Genomic DNA, 18373 nt, shown 5'->3' with positions numbered 1-18373 from the left:
CAAACTCCATTCCTTTGTGAACCTAACTTTCCTGTGCATCCCTTGGTGTTATTCCTCTTACTAGTTGCCCTTCCCCACAATAGGAATTTTGTACGACTGATGATATTATTATTTTCTACTATGACTTGATATGACAGTTTGTAAAGGAATTTCATACAAACCTTTAAAATAAGAGCTGCATTTTGTCTGCCATATTCAGAAAGGGACAAGATACAACTGAATAGATGCAGTATTCATCATACCTTACTCCTAGAAAATGTATGGTATACTATTGTGTTGTCAGATGTTAGGTATCATAGCCCATGAGGGGTTTTAAGTATCTTCACGTCGACCATGTAATACTACTGTACTCAAAAGTTCAATTGTGGCAACTGCAGACACCCCTTTCACAGTGGAACAGTTCGCAAACACTTTCTGACCTGAGTTAACTGCCAGGATCAATACTGTTCAGGGTTGATGATACATCATCTTTTTAAATCGGAAAGAAAAATATAGGAATATAAAACACTTGATCAGTTGTACTTCAACACTAAGAATAAATGCAAATGTTTTCACTGTCAATTCTCGTGTAAGCCATGAAGTACATGACTAGCTTCTTTATGACACCAGGATTCTGGGCAATGCCCACTATGCCAAGTGGGCAATTCTGTTGTGGCTGTGGAGAGAGTTTCCAGTTGAAGTGGTTGATACCAGGACAAATAATCTACAATGAAATAGGTTACTCCCCCGCCAATACTGTGCCTATGAGGCCTCATCAATCTACTTGCATGGGCATGGTCATTATGATGCTGAATATTAAAACATCATGCCGTTAGTGCTCTTCACTATGCTGTCAGAGATGGAACAGTTACGTTGCCATCAACACAATGTGACTGTACCCCTTTCCTCATGTTGAGACTAACATTCTCTTTGCCTCAGACCCTACTCTCCACCAGAATAGCAGTACCCTCACTCAGGTATCTCCTAGTAGAGGTTTTCCATCTGAGGAACCTCCTTCCCAATGTCCAGTTATTCTACACTGGCCAATGGCTGATGAAGCCACAGGCTGTAAGTTTTAGGGTGTCCATTCTTCTTCTAATGTTAAAACAGATAAATCCTCACAGGACCTAAAACTTTCGAGAGACATAAAGGAAAGGAAGTAAAATTCCAAGGTGTAAGCAATTATAATGACACCTGTGGCACTGGACCCACTCCCCCATTCATTTATGAACCTGTATTTGTGGATACTCCATTAACAGTTACACTGCCCCCCCCCCCCTTTTCAGTCAGCACAATGCCTATATGGTGTTAATTAAGTGGAATTTTAGTGGATATTACTCCCACTTCTCTGAGCTCTGACAGTATTGTCATCCTACACAGTCTCCAAAGCCCTACAAGAAACACAGTTCTCTGGCAGTTACTACCCACCATTGAACATTACCATCCCTACTACAGAAACGATATTAACCCTGAGAAAGAGTCTGGAGAGTCTATATGTTTATTCACTCACATGTTCATAACAAATAGTTGCTCCATTGTACAGCATAAGAAGCAGAAGTTGTGCAGGTTTGGATTATCACTTACGTCATGCTCTAATATCTGCTGGTCTCATGATAGGAAAACAATGTACCCCAAGATCATCAGTTTGATTCAGTAAATATCACCACCCCTCTTCCTGCCTAAAGATTTAAAGAATCATAATTGTCCTAGCATTTGTAGACTTAGAGAAAGCTTTTGACAATGTTGACTGGAATACTCTCTTTCAAATTCTAAAGGTGGCAGGGGTAAAATACAGGGAGCGAAAGGCTATTTACAATTTGTACAGAAACCAGATGGCAGTTATAAGAGTCGAGGGACATGAAAGGGAAGCAGTTGTTGGGAAGGGAGTAAGACAGGGTTGTAGCCTCTCCCCGATGTTGTTCAATCTGTATATTGAGCAAGCAGTAAAGGAAACAAAAGAAAAATTCGGAGTAGGTATTAAAATTCATGGAGAAGAAATAAAAACTTTGAGGTTCGCCGATGACATTGTAATTCTGTCAGAGACAGCAAAGGACTTGGAAGAGCAGTTGAACAGAAAGGACAGTGTCTTGAAAGGAGGATATAAGATGAATATCAACAAAAGCAAAACGAGGATAATGGAATGTAGTCGAATTAAGTCAGGTGATGTTGAGGGTATTAGATTAGGAAATGAGACACTTAAAGTAGTAAAGGAGTTTTGCTATTTGGGGAGCAAAATAATTGATGATGGTCGAAGTAGAGAGGATATAAAATGTAGACTGGCAATGGCAAGGAAAGCGTTTCTGAAGAAGAGAAATTTGTTAACATCGAGTATAGATTTAAGTGTCGGGAAGTCATTTCTGAAAGTACTTGGATGGAGTGTAGCCATGTATGGAAGTGAAACATGGACGATAAATAGTTTGGACAAGAAGAGAATAGAAGCTTTCGAAATGTGGTGCTACAGAAGAATGCTGAAGATTAGATGGGTAGATCACATAACTAATGAGGAAGTATTGAATAGGATTGGGGAGAAGAGAAGTTTGTGGCACAACTTGACCAGAAGAAGGGATCGGTTGGTAGGACATGTTCTGAGGCATCAAGGGATCACCAATTTAGTATTGGAGGGCAGCGTGGAGGGTAAAAATCGTAGAGGGAGACCAAGAGATGAATACACTAAGCAGATCCAGAAGGATGTAGGTTGCAGTAGGTACTGGGAGATGAAAAAGCTTCCACAGGATAGAGTAGCATGGAGAGCTGCATCAAACCAGTCTCAGGACTGAAGACCACAACAACAATTGTCCTTAGAGGAAAAACAAATAGTCCACAAAGGGTCTCCTAATAGAAGTACTACTTTCTGATTTTGATGTGCATTATTTTAACAGTGGAACTCCTACCAGATATTCCTTGGTCTTCTGTCTTGTGTTTCCACCCTTCTGTTTGTTGTTGTTGTTGTTGTTGTTGTTGCTTTTTATTTCCCACCCTGGTCCCCCTTGGGGTTTGACCTCCCATTCTAAAATCTGTTTACATAGTCTGAACCATTTGGTGAAGAACTCCCTCTCTAGTGTCTCCACCATGAGTTGTTCTCCCCCTCCCCCCCCCCCCCAACCACCACCACCACCACCACCACCACCACCACCACCACCTTCCTTCCCCACCTCTCCCCTGCTATGTCAGAAGAAGCACATGTAACCAGTCCATGTGGTGGGTCTGTTATGTACCTATCTGGCTGATATCCCTGACAACACAGGGATCACACTTCAGGTACCTAAGCTGTCACTACCTCATGGCCTTGTGTAAGCGTGCCTAGATGATGTTGTTTATCTTTTTGGGGCATCAGAACTCCTGACAACAACCTCCATATCAGGCAGCCCTTACCATGGCTGGGTGGCACCCACAGAGTGAGCTCTGAACTGGAATGGCTAGTAAAAGAGTGGAAGCTCTGCATGTGAAGTCTGCTGAGCTCCATATTTCTGGCTGCTCATCTGCAGCTCTCTCTTCAGGCACGAAAGTTTCTCTCTCTGCTCCTGAGTTTGCTTCCTTGGCCTTGCCCCCCTTTGCTACCTGCTGTGAGGAGGTCCAGTCCCACCAGCTTGGAGCAAAACCCTTTCCCTGTTGCTTGGTTTATTCCAGGACAGATGGGGAGACTTTTGCCATTACCAAACTGCTCATTTTTGTAGAACGTATCTAAGATAAGTTTTGTGAAGCTGACTCACTTAGAAAGATGCAATATGGTTCCCTAATGATTAAAACCTCATGTGTCAATTAGTCGGTGTCCCAGTATGCTTGTGAGTACTTAGGAGACATCCTGATGAGCATTACTTCTCACCAGTCCTTAAATATGACCCAAGGCATTACTTTCACAGTGTCCTTCAAGCTCATGAGGAACTCGGGACTAATCGTGAATGGTACGATGTTCATTTCAATAGCGAGTCCAGAGTGTCTGTAATGAGAGCAGTATTCTGGAATCGGTCCTTTGATCGATCTTACTGGGGTTTCATCCTGGCTTTTGAGGTGGCACCCTTCCAGTAAAAGTAAAAGTTACGGTTTACCATTGTGACGTGAAGTCCTACATCCCACCTCCCATGTTCTGCATCCTGTGTCTCCGTTTTTGTGGTGATGTGTGGTGAATATTATTTACAGTGACTGTGGCCACATTTTCTGTGTGAGAAGTCCTCACACCCCACCACCTAAGTGCCCACATTCTCCTCGCTCGCCAGATTGCCTGATCTATAACAAGGAAAGGAAGGTTCAGGAACTGAAAAGCCTCGACCGTCTAGCGTACTGTGAGGCCTGACAGATGCTAGAATGTCTCCACCTGGTACCTTTAATGTCTACCTTTGCTTCTGTTCTGTCCTTTCCTCCTCCTTCCTCTTTATCTCCCTCCTATCTCCTTTCCCTTTTTTCCTCCCTGGTGGTTCTTATTCACTCCTCGTATGGAACTGCTCCTGTTTCTTGCCCAGAGACGGAAGGGGGGGGGGGGGGGGGGGGGGGAAACCCTTCTCTGGCACTCGCCAGGGGTGGGACTCTCTAGGAACCCCCCTCCCCAACATCTCCAGGGCAAGAAAGCTGTTACTCATGCTCTGTTAGCCTCAAGGTCACTCATTCTCTTGAGATCCTGATATTGCTGTGACTTGCTCTCTTCCTGACTACACTTCTTCTAGACCTCTGGAGGAAAAGGGAGAAGAAAAGGAGGAGGAGAAGAAGCAGTGCAAGTCTCAAGATGAGCTACCTCCTCACACCCCTCCCCCTACCCCCATCCCGATATCCCAGGGGATGCCGTCCCCTCTCTCTCAATCAGCTTCTGATCATATATTCATGGATGTCACTCCTTCCTTACTGGTGATGGACATTGACTTGGCACAATGACCAATTATGAATTCACTATCCATCCAACCTCTTGCCCTACTCTTCTCCGATGGAACTGTAATGATTAGTAATCATCATGTTCTGGAATTGTGGTCTCTTCTTTCTCTACACTCTGTAGCTTGTGTTGTATCGCAGGAATCTCATTTTGTGAATACGCATTCAACAACTTTTCATGGTTTCCAAGCCTTCTGCCAGAACTGGGTCAGCACTTTGCAAGCCTCCAGTGGTATCTTTATGTTGGTCCACACAGATATTGTTAGTTCCTGGGTTCCTCCTCATACTGCACTGGAAGCATTGGCTGTTCGGATCCATTTAGACTTTGTGGTAGTGATATGCAATCTTCATTTACCTCCATACCCGGCTTCATATGCTTCCTACTCTTCTTGCTCTCCTTCGACTGCTCCCTCCCCTCATCTTTCTCCTTTGGGATTTTAATGCCCATAATTCTCTGTGGGTTGGCACTGTGACCACTGACCGGGGCAGGAACGTTGAAGACCTGCTGCTAGGGCTCCGTCTCTGCCTCCTCAACACTGTCCCCTCCACACACTTTATCGGCTATTAATATTGCCAACTGTAGCCCTGGATTCCTCCCCTCCATTCAGTGACGATTTGTGCAACAGTGATTATTTTCAGATTGTCTTACCTTTTCTTGAGAATCACTCACCTACACGCCTTCCCAGATGGATTTGTACTAATTAAGATTGGAATGCCTTTTCCTCGGCTGCCATCCCAACCACCCCACCACACAGCGCCATTGATGAGTTTATATGGAGTTCGACCAATGCCACCCTTTCAGCAGGTGCTCCAGTGATTCCTTCTTCATCAGGTTCTATTCAATGGAAGACTGTCCCTAGGATTACTCGAAAAATTTCCGTGGCTATTAAAGACCACTGTTGGACCCTTCAACACTACAAAAGGCATCCATGTCTCAACCATCTCCTGGCCTTTAAATGGCTTTGTGCCCAGACACACTATATTCTTAAATACCAGAAACAGATTTGCCAATATGCCACTGTCATAGGACCACATACTCCCTTTTCACAGGTACAGACAAAAATCACGGATATTTTTGGCCACTGTCCTCATACAGGTGTTCCAGGAATTTCCCTGAATGTTGTTATCTGCATCAGCACGGAATCTACCATTGAGCATTTGCCCAGGCCTCAGCATTGGTCCACTATTCACCTGTGTTCTCTCTTCTCCAATATCATCTGGATCTACTCCCTTTACCTTTCATTCTCTGAAGGCTTATAACGCTGCATTTGGCAATGGAGATTTCACCAGTGCCCTAGCTCTCGGCCCCAATATGGCTCCTGTACAAGGCGAGATGCACAACCAAATGCTTTAACACTTATCGGTGGCAACCATCATGTACTTGCCCTTTTTAACCATATCTGGAGTGAGGGGGAATGCCCCAGAGGTGAAAAGTATCATCATTCCAGTTTTGAAACTGGGTTAACTGCTGCATCAGCTGAACAGTTATTGTCTGATCAGTTTAACCAATGTCTTCTGCAAGTAACTTGAACATATGGCGAGTTGAAGGCTGTATTATATCCTTGAACCTCAGGACCTCTTGGCCTTGACCCAGAGTGGTTTTTACTGAGACTGCTCTACTGCAGGTAATTTAGTCCATCTGGATTCTGCTATCCCAATGGCTTTTGCACAACATAAACACCTTGTTGCAGTATTCTTCATTGCATAGAGCTTATGGTACCACATGATGCCACCACATCTTGCCATCTTACACGAGTGGGGATTTCATAGCTTGCTCAAAATTTTTATCTAAAACTTTCTATCATGTCACACTTTCCAGGTACAGGTTGGCACCTCCTGTAGTACCTCCCAGCTGCTGGAGAATGGGGTTCAGCAGGATTCTGTTTGGAGTGTCCTTCTCTCTTTTTGGTGGCTGTCAATGGAATGGTGGCAGCTGCAGGGCCTTCAGTGTCCCCTTCTGTGTGTGATGATGATTTTTGCATTCATTTTTCTTTGTCCACAATGGGCGTTAGTGAATGCAGACTGCAGGGAGTAATACACCAAGCACAATCTTGGGCTGTCATCCATAGCTTCCATTTTTGGCTGCCAAGACTGTGTTATGCATTTCTGTCTTCACCATACAGTCCATCCCCATCTGGATCTATACGTTGATGCCCAGTTGCTCAATGTGGTGGACTCACATTCTTTTTTTGGGACTGATCTTTGATGCCTGGTTGACTGGCTTCCCCATCTTCGGCATGTTGCTTGCACCTCAATAATCTTTGATGCCTTGGTAACACCATCTGGGGTGTGGCCTGCTCTACTCTGATATGGCTCTATACAACATTGGTCCAGTTCTGTCGAGGTTACGGAAGTTTCACATATCACATAATCTGTGATATTACAGACACTGGACCCAATACACCATTGTTGGGTATGATGGTCAACTGGTGCTTTTGGGACAAGCCCTGCGATCAACCTCACAGCAAAGATAGGGGTTGCATCGTTGTGGGTTCCATGCCAACAGTTGATTGCTTATGTGTTAAGCATCCACTGCTCCCCAGAACACCCAAGTTACCGTGTCCTCTTCGCAGATAAAAAAAATTTTCAAATGTGTGTGAAATGTTATGGGACTTAACTGCTAAGGTCATAAGTCCCTAAGCTTACAGATTACTTAACCTAAATTATCCTAAGGACAAACACACCCACGCCCAAGGGAGGACTCGAACCTCCGTCAGGACCAGCCGCAGAGCCCATGACTGCAGCGCCTTAGACTGCATCCAGTCCCTTTTTTCTGAACTCCAACTTCCTCCTCCCCCCCCACCCCCCCAACCACCACCACCACCACCTCTCTTCTCTGGGCCCACTCTTACACCCCTGTGGTGCATCCCCTGTACTGACCTATCACAAGGTCATCCTGAGGCCTTCTGCCACCAGTTCTTCTCCATTCTTGGCATTTTTTCGGGGTTCAGAAGTAGCCTGAACTGATGGCTCAACAGTTGCTAGTCACACTGGCTTTACTTACATTCATGCGGGATGTAATCCTTGCTGTATAGCTGCAGTGTTTTTGCTGCAGAGTAGATAGCTATCTTTCATGCGCTTGAGCATATCCATTGCTGCACCTATGAGTCTTTCCTCACCTGTAACGACTTGTGGAGCAGTTTACAAGCTTTTGACCAGTGCTACGCTCACCATCCTTTGATCATGACTATCCAGGATTCCCTTTTTTTTTTTGTTCTTGAACAATGTGGATGCTTTATCTGGGTCCTAGGTCACATTGGGGTCCCAGGAAATGAACTCGTAGACTGACTGGACAAATTGGCTACTAGCAAGCTGCTTCTTGAGATCGGTATTCTGGAATCAGATCTTGATTGGTATGACACCATTTGAAATACAGAATGGCATACTCTGACTTTGCTGAACAAACTACAGGTGATAAAGGAGCCCGCAAATTCATGGAGGTCCTCCATGCAAGCATCTCACAAGGACTCCATGGTCCTTCGCCAGCTCCACATTGACCGTACTTGGCTGACTCACAGTCATCTCCTCTGTCGTGAGAATCAATGCTTCATTAGTGTTGGGGGTACCTGTTTAATTGTGGTTCACATTTTGCTGGAGTGTTCTCAACTAGCTGCCCTGTGGCACTCTCTTTAAATCTTCCTGACTTGTTACTCCTGGTGTTAGCTTATGATGTGTCAGTATCTGAAGGTTTTAGGGTTTATTTGTGAAGAGGTTTTCCCCACTTCCTCTAAGGGAGGGCACCTCAGCCTTGACGGTCCACTGAGGGTTTGGCATATGCCCCTGAATGGGCAGTGGCTGTCTGGGCTTGGTGGTCTACTCCAGCCCTCACGCTTCTCCTCCCCCCCCCCTCTCTCCCCCTCACACACACACACACACACACCATCTCACATGTTCTGTTTGATACAGTGTTCTTCCTCTGTTTTCCTGTGCTTCTCTTGCTCTTCCTGTGTCGCTAATCTTTTTCTGGGTATTATTGGGAGGGATGCTTCTGGTAAGAGGCAGGGGGCATGTCCCCCCTCACACTTTTTGCCTTTGGGGGCCTGTAGCTGCTCCCTAGGTGGGGCACCTCACGCACCTTCCTTTCACCTGTTTTCTTTTTCCTTGCTCCTTCTGTAGGTTTTGTTGACATTGGGTAGACTTTGGGATTTTCTTTCCTTGGGTTTCATGCACTGGGCCCTCCTTTGGTGTGTAGTTTTTTACCTGCCTGTTCCAGGTTGGAGGAACTGATGACCTCGAAATTTGGTCCCTTTAACCATTAAACCAACCAACCAGAAACTGTTGCTTTGGTGAAAGTTGGTTGCAGCATGCATTACAATGCAGGAGTTTTGAGAACTACATCTTCCACAATTTCCAGAACCCTAAGAAGGTACAGGGAAGCTGGAGGCTGTGCAAAGAAACCATTATCAGACCCAAGAGTGACTACTATGTACAATTTCAAGTTCTCTGCAACTGTCACACTGCTGCCATTGAAACAAGAAATGAATTCCTCCAAGTTCAAGGGAGTTAGTGAGAGAGTCATCCAAAGAAGGCAGGAAGAAGCCAGTTCTCAATTCAGAAGACCTGCTATAGACGCATAACTCACCGGACTTGACTCCATTTCGCAAGGGCATATCCCAGCTGGAGAGGACAACAGAGAGTGATCATCAGTGTGTTATGATTCGGCCTGCGATCACCAGATTGTGGAGAGAGGGTGTGGCCCTGGAGAAAGATATGCCTGATGCATATTCCCATCCAGCCTTTTCAGGGTGGTTTTCTGATGGTATAGACAATAATCAGTATGATTGCAAGGACAGATTTGGTTTATGTGGTGCATGGGAGCCTTACAGTGTACCAGTACGTGGAGAAAATCCTTTTGGAACATATTGTGCTTTTTGCACCATTTATTGATTTTACTCTAACTCATGATAATGCATGTCCACATGTGAGAATTATGCTAGATTTTTTTGATGAAGCAGAGATTCACATTATGGCTTGGCCTGATCTGAATTCTATTCAGCATGTATGGGACCAGCTGGTGAGAATGGCTGATCAGTACTATTCAGAGATCTTACGGGGCCTGCAGGAGGTGCTCCTAAAAGAATGGAAGATAATTCCTCAAGAGGACATTGCAGATCAACCAAGAGGATGCCTGAAAGGTTATGTGCTGTGATTTTTCAAGAGGAGGTAATACATGCTTTTGAAGATGCGAAGATAGGCCAGCGAAATGAAGTTTGAAGTGTAGATAGCCAAAATAGAAATATATTACTTCGAGAAACCCCCAAAATTGGCTTGGAGTGTGAATCCATTCATGTTATTTCTGCATATCGTACTTAATGTGTTTACAGTTGTTCAATTTTTTCACTAGTAAACACCTAGATGTGACTGTGCCATAATATTTTATCAGGAAATAGTAGATTAGTGACATAAAAGTGATAGAAGTTAAAACAACAATATTATGAAAAGGAAAGTTGCTACTCACCATATAGCGGATGTGCAGATAGGCACAACAAAAAGACTGTCACAATTAAGCTTTCGACCAATAAGGTATTTGTCAAAAATAGATGACAGACACAACTGCAACTCACACAGGAGACTGCAGTCTCTGGGAGCTGAAGCCACAGTGCGAGCAGCAGCACCCGATGAGAGTGGCAACTTAAAGTTAAAACAACCATTGTAAAATAAAAAAATAAGAAATTTGAAGTGTTACATTTTTTGTGCTGATAGGTTTATCTCTGTGATGATGATTTTCTCACCTTCATGTCACAATTCATCAGACCAGCCATCATACGTGAAATTTTGCAGGATGAATTGATGGACATATACCTTCAACATCACATTTGCATTTCACCATCATGAACCATGGACCTTGCCGTTGGTGGGGAGAATTGCGTGCCTCAACGATACAGATAGCCATTCCGTAGGTGCAACCACAACAGAGGGGTATCTGTTGAGAGGCCAGACAAACATGTGGTTCCTGAAGAGGGGCAGCAACCTTTTCAGTAGTTGCAGGGGCAACAGTCTGGATGATTGACTGATCTGGTCTTGTAACACTAACCAAAACGGCCTTGCTGTTATGGTACTGCGAACAGCTGAAAGCAAGGGGAAACTACAGACGTCATTTTTCCCGGGGGCATGCACCTTTACTGTATGATTAAATGGCGATGGCGTCCTCTTGGGTAAAATATTCCGGAGGTAAAATAGTCCCCCATTCGGATCTCCGGGTGAGGACTACTCAGGAGGACATAGTTATCAGGAGAACGAAAACTGGCGTTCTACGGATCGGAGCGTGGAAGGTCAGATCCCTTAATCGGGCAGTTAGCTTAGAAAATTTAAAAAGGGAAATTGATAGGTTAAAGTTAGATATAGTGGGAATTAGTGAAGTTCGGTGTCAGAAGGAACAAGACTTTTGGTCAGGTGAATACAGGGTTATAAATACAAAATCAAATAGTGGCAATGCAGGAGTAGGTTTAATAATGAATAAAAAAATAGAAGTGCGGGTATGCTGCTACAAACAGCATAGTGAACGCATTATTGTGGCCAAGATAGATACGAAGCCCATGCCTACTACAGTAGTACAAGTTTATATGTCAAATAGCTCTGCAGATGATGAAGAAATTGATGAAGTGCATGATGAGATAAAAGAAATTATTCAGGTAGTGAAGGGAGACGACAATTTAATAGCCATGGGTGACTGGAATTCGAGAGGAGGTAAAGGAAGAGAAACGTAGTAGGTGAATATGGATTGGGACTAAGAAATAAAAGAGGAAGCCGCCTGGTAGAATTTTGCACAGAGCATAACTTAATCATAGCTAACACTTGGTTCAAGAATCATGAAAGAAGGTTGTATACATGGAAGAACCCATAAGATACTAGAAGGCTTCAGATAGATTATATAATAGTAAGACAGAGATTTAGGAACCAGGTTTTAAATTGTAAGACATTTCCAGGGGAAGATGTGGACTCTGACCACAATCTATTGGTTATGAACTGTAGATTAAAACTGAAGAAACTGCAAAAAGGTGGGAATATAAGGAGACAGGACCTGGATAAACTGAAAGAAACAGAGGTTGTACAGAGTTTCAGGGAGAGCATAAGAGAACAATTGACAGGAATGGGGGAAAGAAATACAGTAGAAGAAGAATTGGTAGCTCTGAGGGATGAAATAGTGAAGGCAGCAGAGGATCAAGTAGGTAAAAAGACGAGGGCTAGTAGAAATCCTTGGGTAACGGAAGAAATATTGAATTTAATTGATGAAAGGAGAAAATACAAAAATGCAGTAAGTGAAGCAGGCAAAAAGGAATACAAACGTCTCAAAAATGAGATCGACAGGAAGTGCAAAATGGCTAAGCAGGGTTGTCTAGAGGACAAATGTAATGATGTAGAAGCGAGTATCACTAGGGGTAAGATAGATACTGCCTACAGAAAAATTAGAGAGACCTTTGGAGATAAGAGAACCACTTGCATGAACATAAAGAGCTCAGATGGAAACCCAGTTCTAAGCAAAGAATGGAAAGCAGAAAGGTGGAAGGAGTATATAGAGGGTCTGTACGAGGACGATGTTCTTGAGGACAATATTATGGAAATGGAAGAGGAGGTAGATGAAGATGAAATGAGAGATACGATACTGCGTGAAGAGTTTGACAGAGCACTGAAAGACCTAAGTCAAAACAAGGCCCCTGGAGCAGACAACATTCCATTAGAACTACTTACAGCTTTGGGAGAGCCAATCCTGAAAAAACTCTACCATCTGGTGAGCAAGATGTATGAGGCAAGCTAAATTCCCTCAGACTTCAAGAAGAATGTAATAATTCCAATTCCAAAGAAAGCAGGTGTTGACAGATGTGAAAATTACCGAACTATCAGTTTAATAAGTCACAGCTGCAAAATACTAACGTGAATTCTTTACAGATGAATGGAAAAACTGGTAGAAACCGACCTCGGGGAAGATCAGTTTGGATTCTGTAGAAATGTTGGAACACGTGAGGCAATACTGATCCTACGACTTATCTTAGAAGAAAGATTAAGGAAAGGCAAACATATGTTTCTAGCATACTACACTTAGAGAAAGCTTTTGACAATGTTGACTGGAATACTCTCTATCAAATTCTGAAGGTGGCAGGTGTAAAATACAGGGAGCGTGGGGCTATTTATAATTTGTACAGAAAGCAGATGACAGTTATAAAAGTCTAGGGACATGAAAGGGAAACAGTGGTTGGGAAGGAAGTGAGACGGGGTTGTAGCCTCTCTCCGATGCTATTCAATCGGTATATTGAGCAAGGAGTAAAGGAAACAAAAGAAAAATTCGGAGTACATATTAAAATCCATGGAGAAGAAATAAAAACTTTGAGGTTCGCCAATGACATTGTAGTTCTGTCAGAGACAGCAAAGGACTTGGAAGAGCAGTTGAACGGAATGGACAGTGTCTTGAAAGGAGGGTATAAGATGAACATCAACAAAAGCAAAACAAGGATAATGGAATGTAGTCGAATTAAGTCGGGTGATGCTGAGGGAATTAGATTAGGAAATAAGACGCTTTAAGTAGTAAAGGAGTTTTGCTATTTTGGGGACCAAAGTAACTGATGATGGTCGAAGTAGAGAGGATATAAAATGTAGATGGCAAAGGAAAGGAAAGTGTTTCTGAAGAAGAGAAATTTGTTGACATAAAGTATAGATCAAAGTGTCAGGAAGTCATTTCTGAAAGTATTTGTATGGAGTGTAGCCATGTATGGAAGGGAAACATGGACAATAAATAGTTTAGACAAGAAGAGAATAGAAGCTTTCGAAATGTGGTGCTACAGAAGAATGCTGAAGATTAGATGGGTAGATCACATAACTAATGAGGAGGTATTGAATAGAATTGGGGAGGAGTTTGTGGCACAACTTGACTAGAAGAAGGGATCGGTTGGTAGGACATATTCTGAGGCATCAAGGGATCACCAATTTAGTACTGGAGGGCAGCGTGGAGGGTGAAAATCGCAGAGGAAGACCAAGAGATGAATACACTAAGCAGATACAGAAGGATGTAGGCTGCAGTAGGTATTGGGAGATGAAAAAGCTTGCACAGGATAGATTAGCATGGAGAGCTGCATCAAACCAGTCTCAGGACTGAAGACGACAACAAGCACATCTGTTGCAATCATCCTTACTGCTGGGACAACAGTCCCTCTTTCACCGGCCGTCTCCAGCAGCAGTCAATCAATGATTGCCAGGAAAGTCATTCCCTTTTTACTTTGATTTTATGATCTTTCATATCTTTCTCTGATACTGGCAATACTATTCGATTTTTACTTGTATTGACCTCTACTCAATCTGTGTAGAAGTGTGTTGTTTATTATATTACTGTTGCACACTTCACATGCCCAGTTTTACACCAACTTTTATTTTTCACTTTAACTCTTAACATTGTCTGTGTTCTGTACATCACTGCCCTGCTACTTTTCATACACAATGATAGAACAGTCATACAGCTATTAATTCTCACTAGGAACACTTGTTCTCCAAACAAAAGGCAATTGATCTTGTACTCTATTCCCTTAATTTCCCTATAAAACCAACAAATCAGTCATTGTTACTTTTGTTTTTAACTATTATTATTACTACCTCTGTTACTAGTTTCTTACAGTTGTTGAGTATTCTCATTATTTCATTCCAACTTCACACACATTCCTTACAATCACACATTGGAAAAATTCAGACTGCTATGGTAGACGAAGTGAAAGTAAGATTGGGAGAGGGGCCATAGGAAGGAAAGCGTGAGTATCTTTGCATTTAGCAATCAAGAATTCCAGAAACTTTATGATATATAGTTTACAAAACAAAACTGTTCACATGGAAAATAGTGAAGTCCTACATCAGGCATTCTTGGTGTGTGCACTACCTGTGGCAACACTTCCCCTTGTGTTTTGTTATAGCAGCAATATATTGTAATACCAGCGTGATGCACTACTCACAACATTGGAAATTAATTCCAAGTAAATGTTATACACAGAAGTGTAGGATCTAGATCTACATCTGCATCTACATGGATACTATGCAAATCACATACAAGTGCCTGGCAGATGGTTCATCAAACCACATTCAGTTCTCTCTTATTCCGCTCTAATATAGCACACGGAAAAAATGAACACCTTTACCTTTCCATGTGAGCCCTGATTTCCTGTACTTTATTATGGTGATGGTTTCTCCCTTTCCAGGTCAGCATCAAAAAAATATTTTCGCATTTGGAGAAGAAAGTTGGTGATTGAAATTTCATGAAATGATTCTGCCGCAGCGAGAAACCCCTTTGTTTCTTCAGATGACTTTACTAGTTGATAAATGACAGTGTCATCTGAAAACAACCTAAGATGACTGCTCAGATTGTCTCCTAAATCATTTATATAGATAAGGAACAGCAAATCATTTAAATGACACACTCTCCCCTATTTCTCAGTAATACAAAACTTGCTGCCCTTCTTTAAACTTCTTCGATGTACTCTGTTAATCCTGTCTGGTAAGAATCCCACACAATGCAGCAGTATTCTAAAAGAGCGCGGACAAGTGTAGTGTAGGCAGTCTCTTTAGCAGATCTGTTACATTTTCTAAGTGTTCTACCAATAAAAAGCAGTCTTTGCTTAGCCTTCCCCACAACATTGTCTTTGTGTTCCTCTAAATTTAAATTGTTCGTAACTGTAATTCCTAGGTATTTAGTTGGATTTATGGCCTTTAGATTTGACTGATTTATTGTGTAACGGAAGTTTAACAGACTCCTTTTGGCATTCAAGTGGATGACCATACACTTTTCACTATTTAGTGTCAATTGCCAATTTTTGCATCATACAGATATCTTTTCTAAATTGTTTTGCAATTTATTTCGATCTTCAGATGACTTTACTAGCTGATAAATGACAGTGTCATCTGCAAACAACCTGACTGCTCAGATTGTCTCCCAAATCATTTATATAGATAAGGAACAGCAAACACTACCTTAAGGAATGCCAGAAATCACTTCTATTTTACTCAATGACTTTCTGTCAGTTACTACAAACTGTGACCTCTGACACAAAATCATGAATCTAGTCATGTAACTGGGATGATATTCCATAAGCATGCAACTTCACTACAAGCCACTTGTATGGTACAGTGTCAAAAGCCTTCCAGAAATCCAGAACCAATTTGAAATCTCTTGTCAATAGCCTTCTGCACTTCATACGAGTAAAGAGCCGCCTGTGTTTCACAAGAACAATGTTTTCTAAATCCATGCTGACTGTGTGTCAATAGACCATTTTTTCAAGGTAATTCATAATGTTCGAACACAGTATATGTTCCAAAATCCTGCTGCATATTGACATTAATGATATGGGCCTGTAATTTAGTAGATTACTCCTATTATCTTTGTTGAACATTGGTGGGGTCTGTGAAACTTTCCAGTCTTTGCGTACAGATCTTTTGTTGAGAGAATGGCTGTATATGATTGTTAAAATGGAGCTATTGTAGCAGCATACTCTGAAAGGAACCTAACTAGCAGACAATCTGGACCAGAAGACTTGGCCTTTGTGAAGTGATTTAAGTTGCTTCACTACACTGAGGATATTTACTTCCACGTTGCTCATGTTGGCAGGTGTTCTTGATTCGAATTCTGGATTATTTACTTCATCAATTTTGGTGGAGGGATTTCAGAAGGCTTTGTTTAGTAACTCTGCTTTGGCAGCACTGTCTTCAGTAGTATCTCCATTGCTATCATGCAGAGAAAATATTTATTGTCTCTTGCCACTAGCATACTTCGCATATGACCAGAGTGCTGGTCTCTGGATTTTCTGCCAGGTTTAAAGATAACGTTTCATTGTGGAATCTATCATAAGCATCTCATATTGAAGTCTATGCTAAATTTTGAGCTCTGTAAAAGATTGCCAATGTTGGAGATTTTGCTTCTGCTTAAATTTAGCATATTTCTTTTGTTGTTTCTGCAACAGTGTTTTGACCCGTTTTGTGTACCAAGGAGGATCAGCTCCATCGTTTGTTAATTTATTTGGTATAAATCTCTCAGTTGCTGCCGATACTATTTCTTTGAATTCAAGCCACATCTGGTCTACACTTACATTATTAATTTGGAAGGAGTGGAGATTGTCTCTCATGGAGGCCTCAAGTGAATTTTTATCTGCTTTTTTGAACAGGTCTTTAAGTGGCAATTACCCATAAGAAATTTTATGCCTATACACTAAAACGCCATTTTATTTCCCAAATGAAATATAGTTTTTCTTGCATAACTGGCACCTACTTCCTCACCTTAAATATTTAGATCGTTGTCTACATGTTCTTTAAACAGTTGTAGTTGTGTACATATTAACTTTTCATAATTTTTGTTACTGAACTTTTTTGCTCACTGACTTGGTCATTTGCTGCTCCACTCAAAGAATTTAAAAAGAAGTGTGTATCATTTTGTTTACTGTGTTACATTCATAACCTTTTAGAAAATATTTTTCTGTCCATTCTTAGTGAAATATTCAGTGTCAGTTACTGTTTTACTTCGTTATCCCCACAATTTCAGGCAAATATGATGGTCAACAAGAATTGAATGAACTGTGTAGAGTACATGAATCTTTGAAAGTAAAGTATTCATCTACGCTGTTTGATTCACGCAGTGTACTACTTGGCCTACCTGCTTGTAATAGCTATGCAATTGATGCATCTGGCACTACTGGAGATGAAAATATCCTTTGTACTCCTTCTAACTTCAAGACAAGAGCCCTTTTTTATCGCGATAGTGAATCTTGTGAAGGTATTGAGACTCAGGTAAGCTTATATTTGGTATGGCTCATATATTTACAAAGATTTTATATTCTGTGAAGTAATGTATGAATTAAAAAAGTAAAAAAGTTAGGAAAGAACAGACTCACAAATGTTGAAAAGCATTACATTTAGGAACCAATAACAAAATTTGGAAGAAAATGAGGCCATGACCGGGTCTTAAGTAGTCAGTTTGTTTTTAACCTCTCACATAGGATACCTTGTATTCATATTTATTTTTAATCTCTTATTAACATTGGAATGTGTTTCTTAGTGCATCGAGCCTTTACCTTTTTCTGATGGTTGATTTTTTATTTTATTTTATTATTATTATTTTTTTTTTTTTTTTTAATTTTTAGTGTCTGGGATAAGAAATATTTTTGTCAGTTGAGGTTCATGTGAATGTTTTTTAGAGCTGCTAACCTTGAAAATACTTTCCTCATTTGAGATTCATATATCTCCATATCAAAAGCTAGTTTCTCTGGTGATGCTCATTTCACTCTGTGTAAGGCTCACCAACAAACATGATTACCTACATGAATGAATTTTGTTACTCTTTGGTGGATTAATTGCAAGATAGAACATTTGTTCACCTTGCGACTCTACTTGTTCTTCTATTGCCATGGGAATCAATTGCAGTCAAGCTGCAGCTCAAAAAATGTTCCCTTTTGTGCTTCTGCCATTCTAACCTTTTTTTTTCCTCTATATTTTGTGAGACTAATTTCCATCAAGCAGAATGTTAGTCAATGAGCTATTTCTGATGAGCCTCCATAATAGTTTTAATGATGCTCCTTAT

The 18373-nt window shown here is 41.6% G+C and overlaps 1 protein-coding gene across 4 annotated transcripts in view; it reads left to right on the top strand.

Annotated features, from left to right (window-relative positions):
• Positions 1-18373, top strand: part of LOC126236343 (protein brunelleschi) — a 253243-nt gene that overhangs the window by 49777 nt on the left and 185093 nt on the right. For all 4 annotated transcript variants that reach the window (XM_049945571.1, XM_049945572.1, XM_049945574.1 and 1 more), the window contains one exon: positions 17339-17583. In XM_049945571.1, coding sequence (XP_049801528.1) covers positions 17339-17583 — 245 coding nt within the window. The remainder of the gene's footprint in view (positions 1-17338; positions 17584-18373) is intronic.

Source organism: Schistocerca nitens, chromosome 2, assembly GCF_023898315.1.
Source record: "Schistocerca nitens isolate TAMUIC-IGC-003100 chromosome 2, iqSchNite1.1, whole genome shotgun sequence".
Classification (NCBI taxonomy): Eukaryota; Metazoa; Arthropoda; class Insecta; order Orthoptera; family Acrididae; genus Schistocerca; species Schistocerca nitens.
This window is presented reverse-complemented; position numbering and strand designations above follow the sequence as displayed.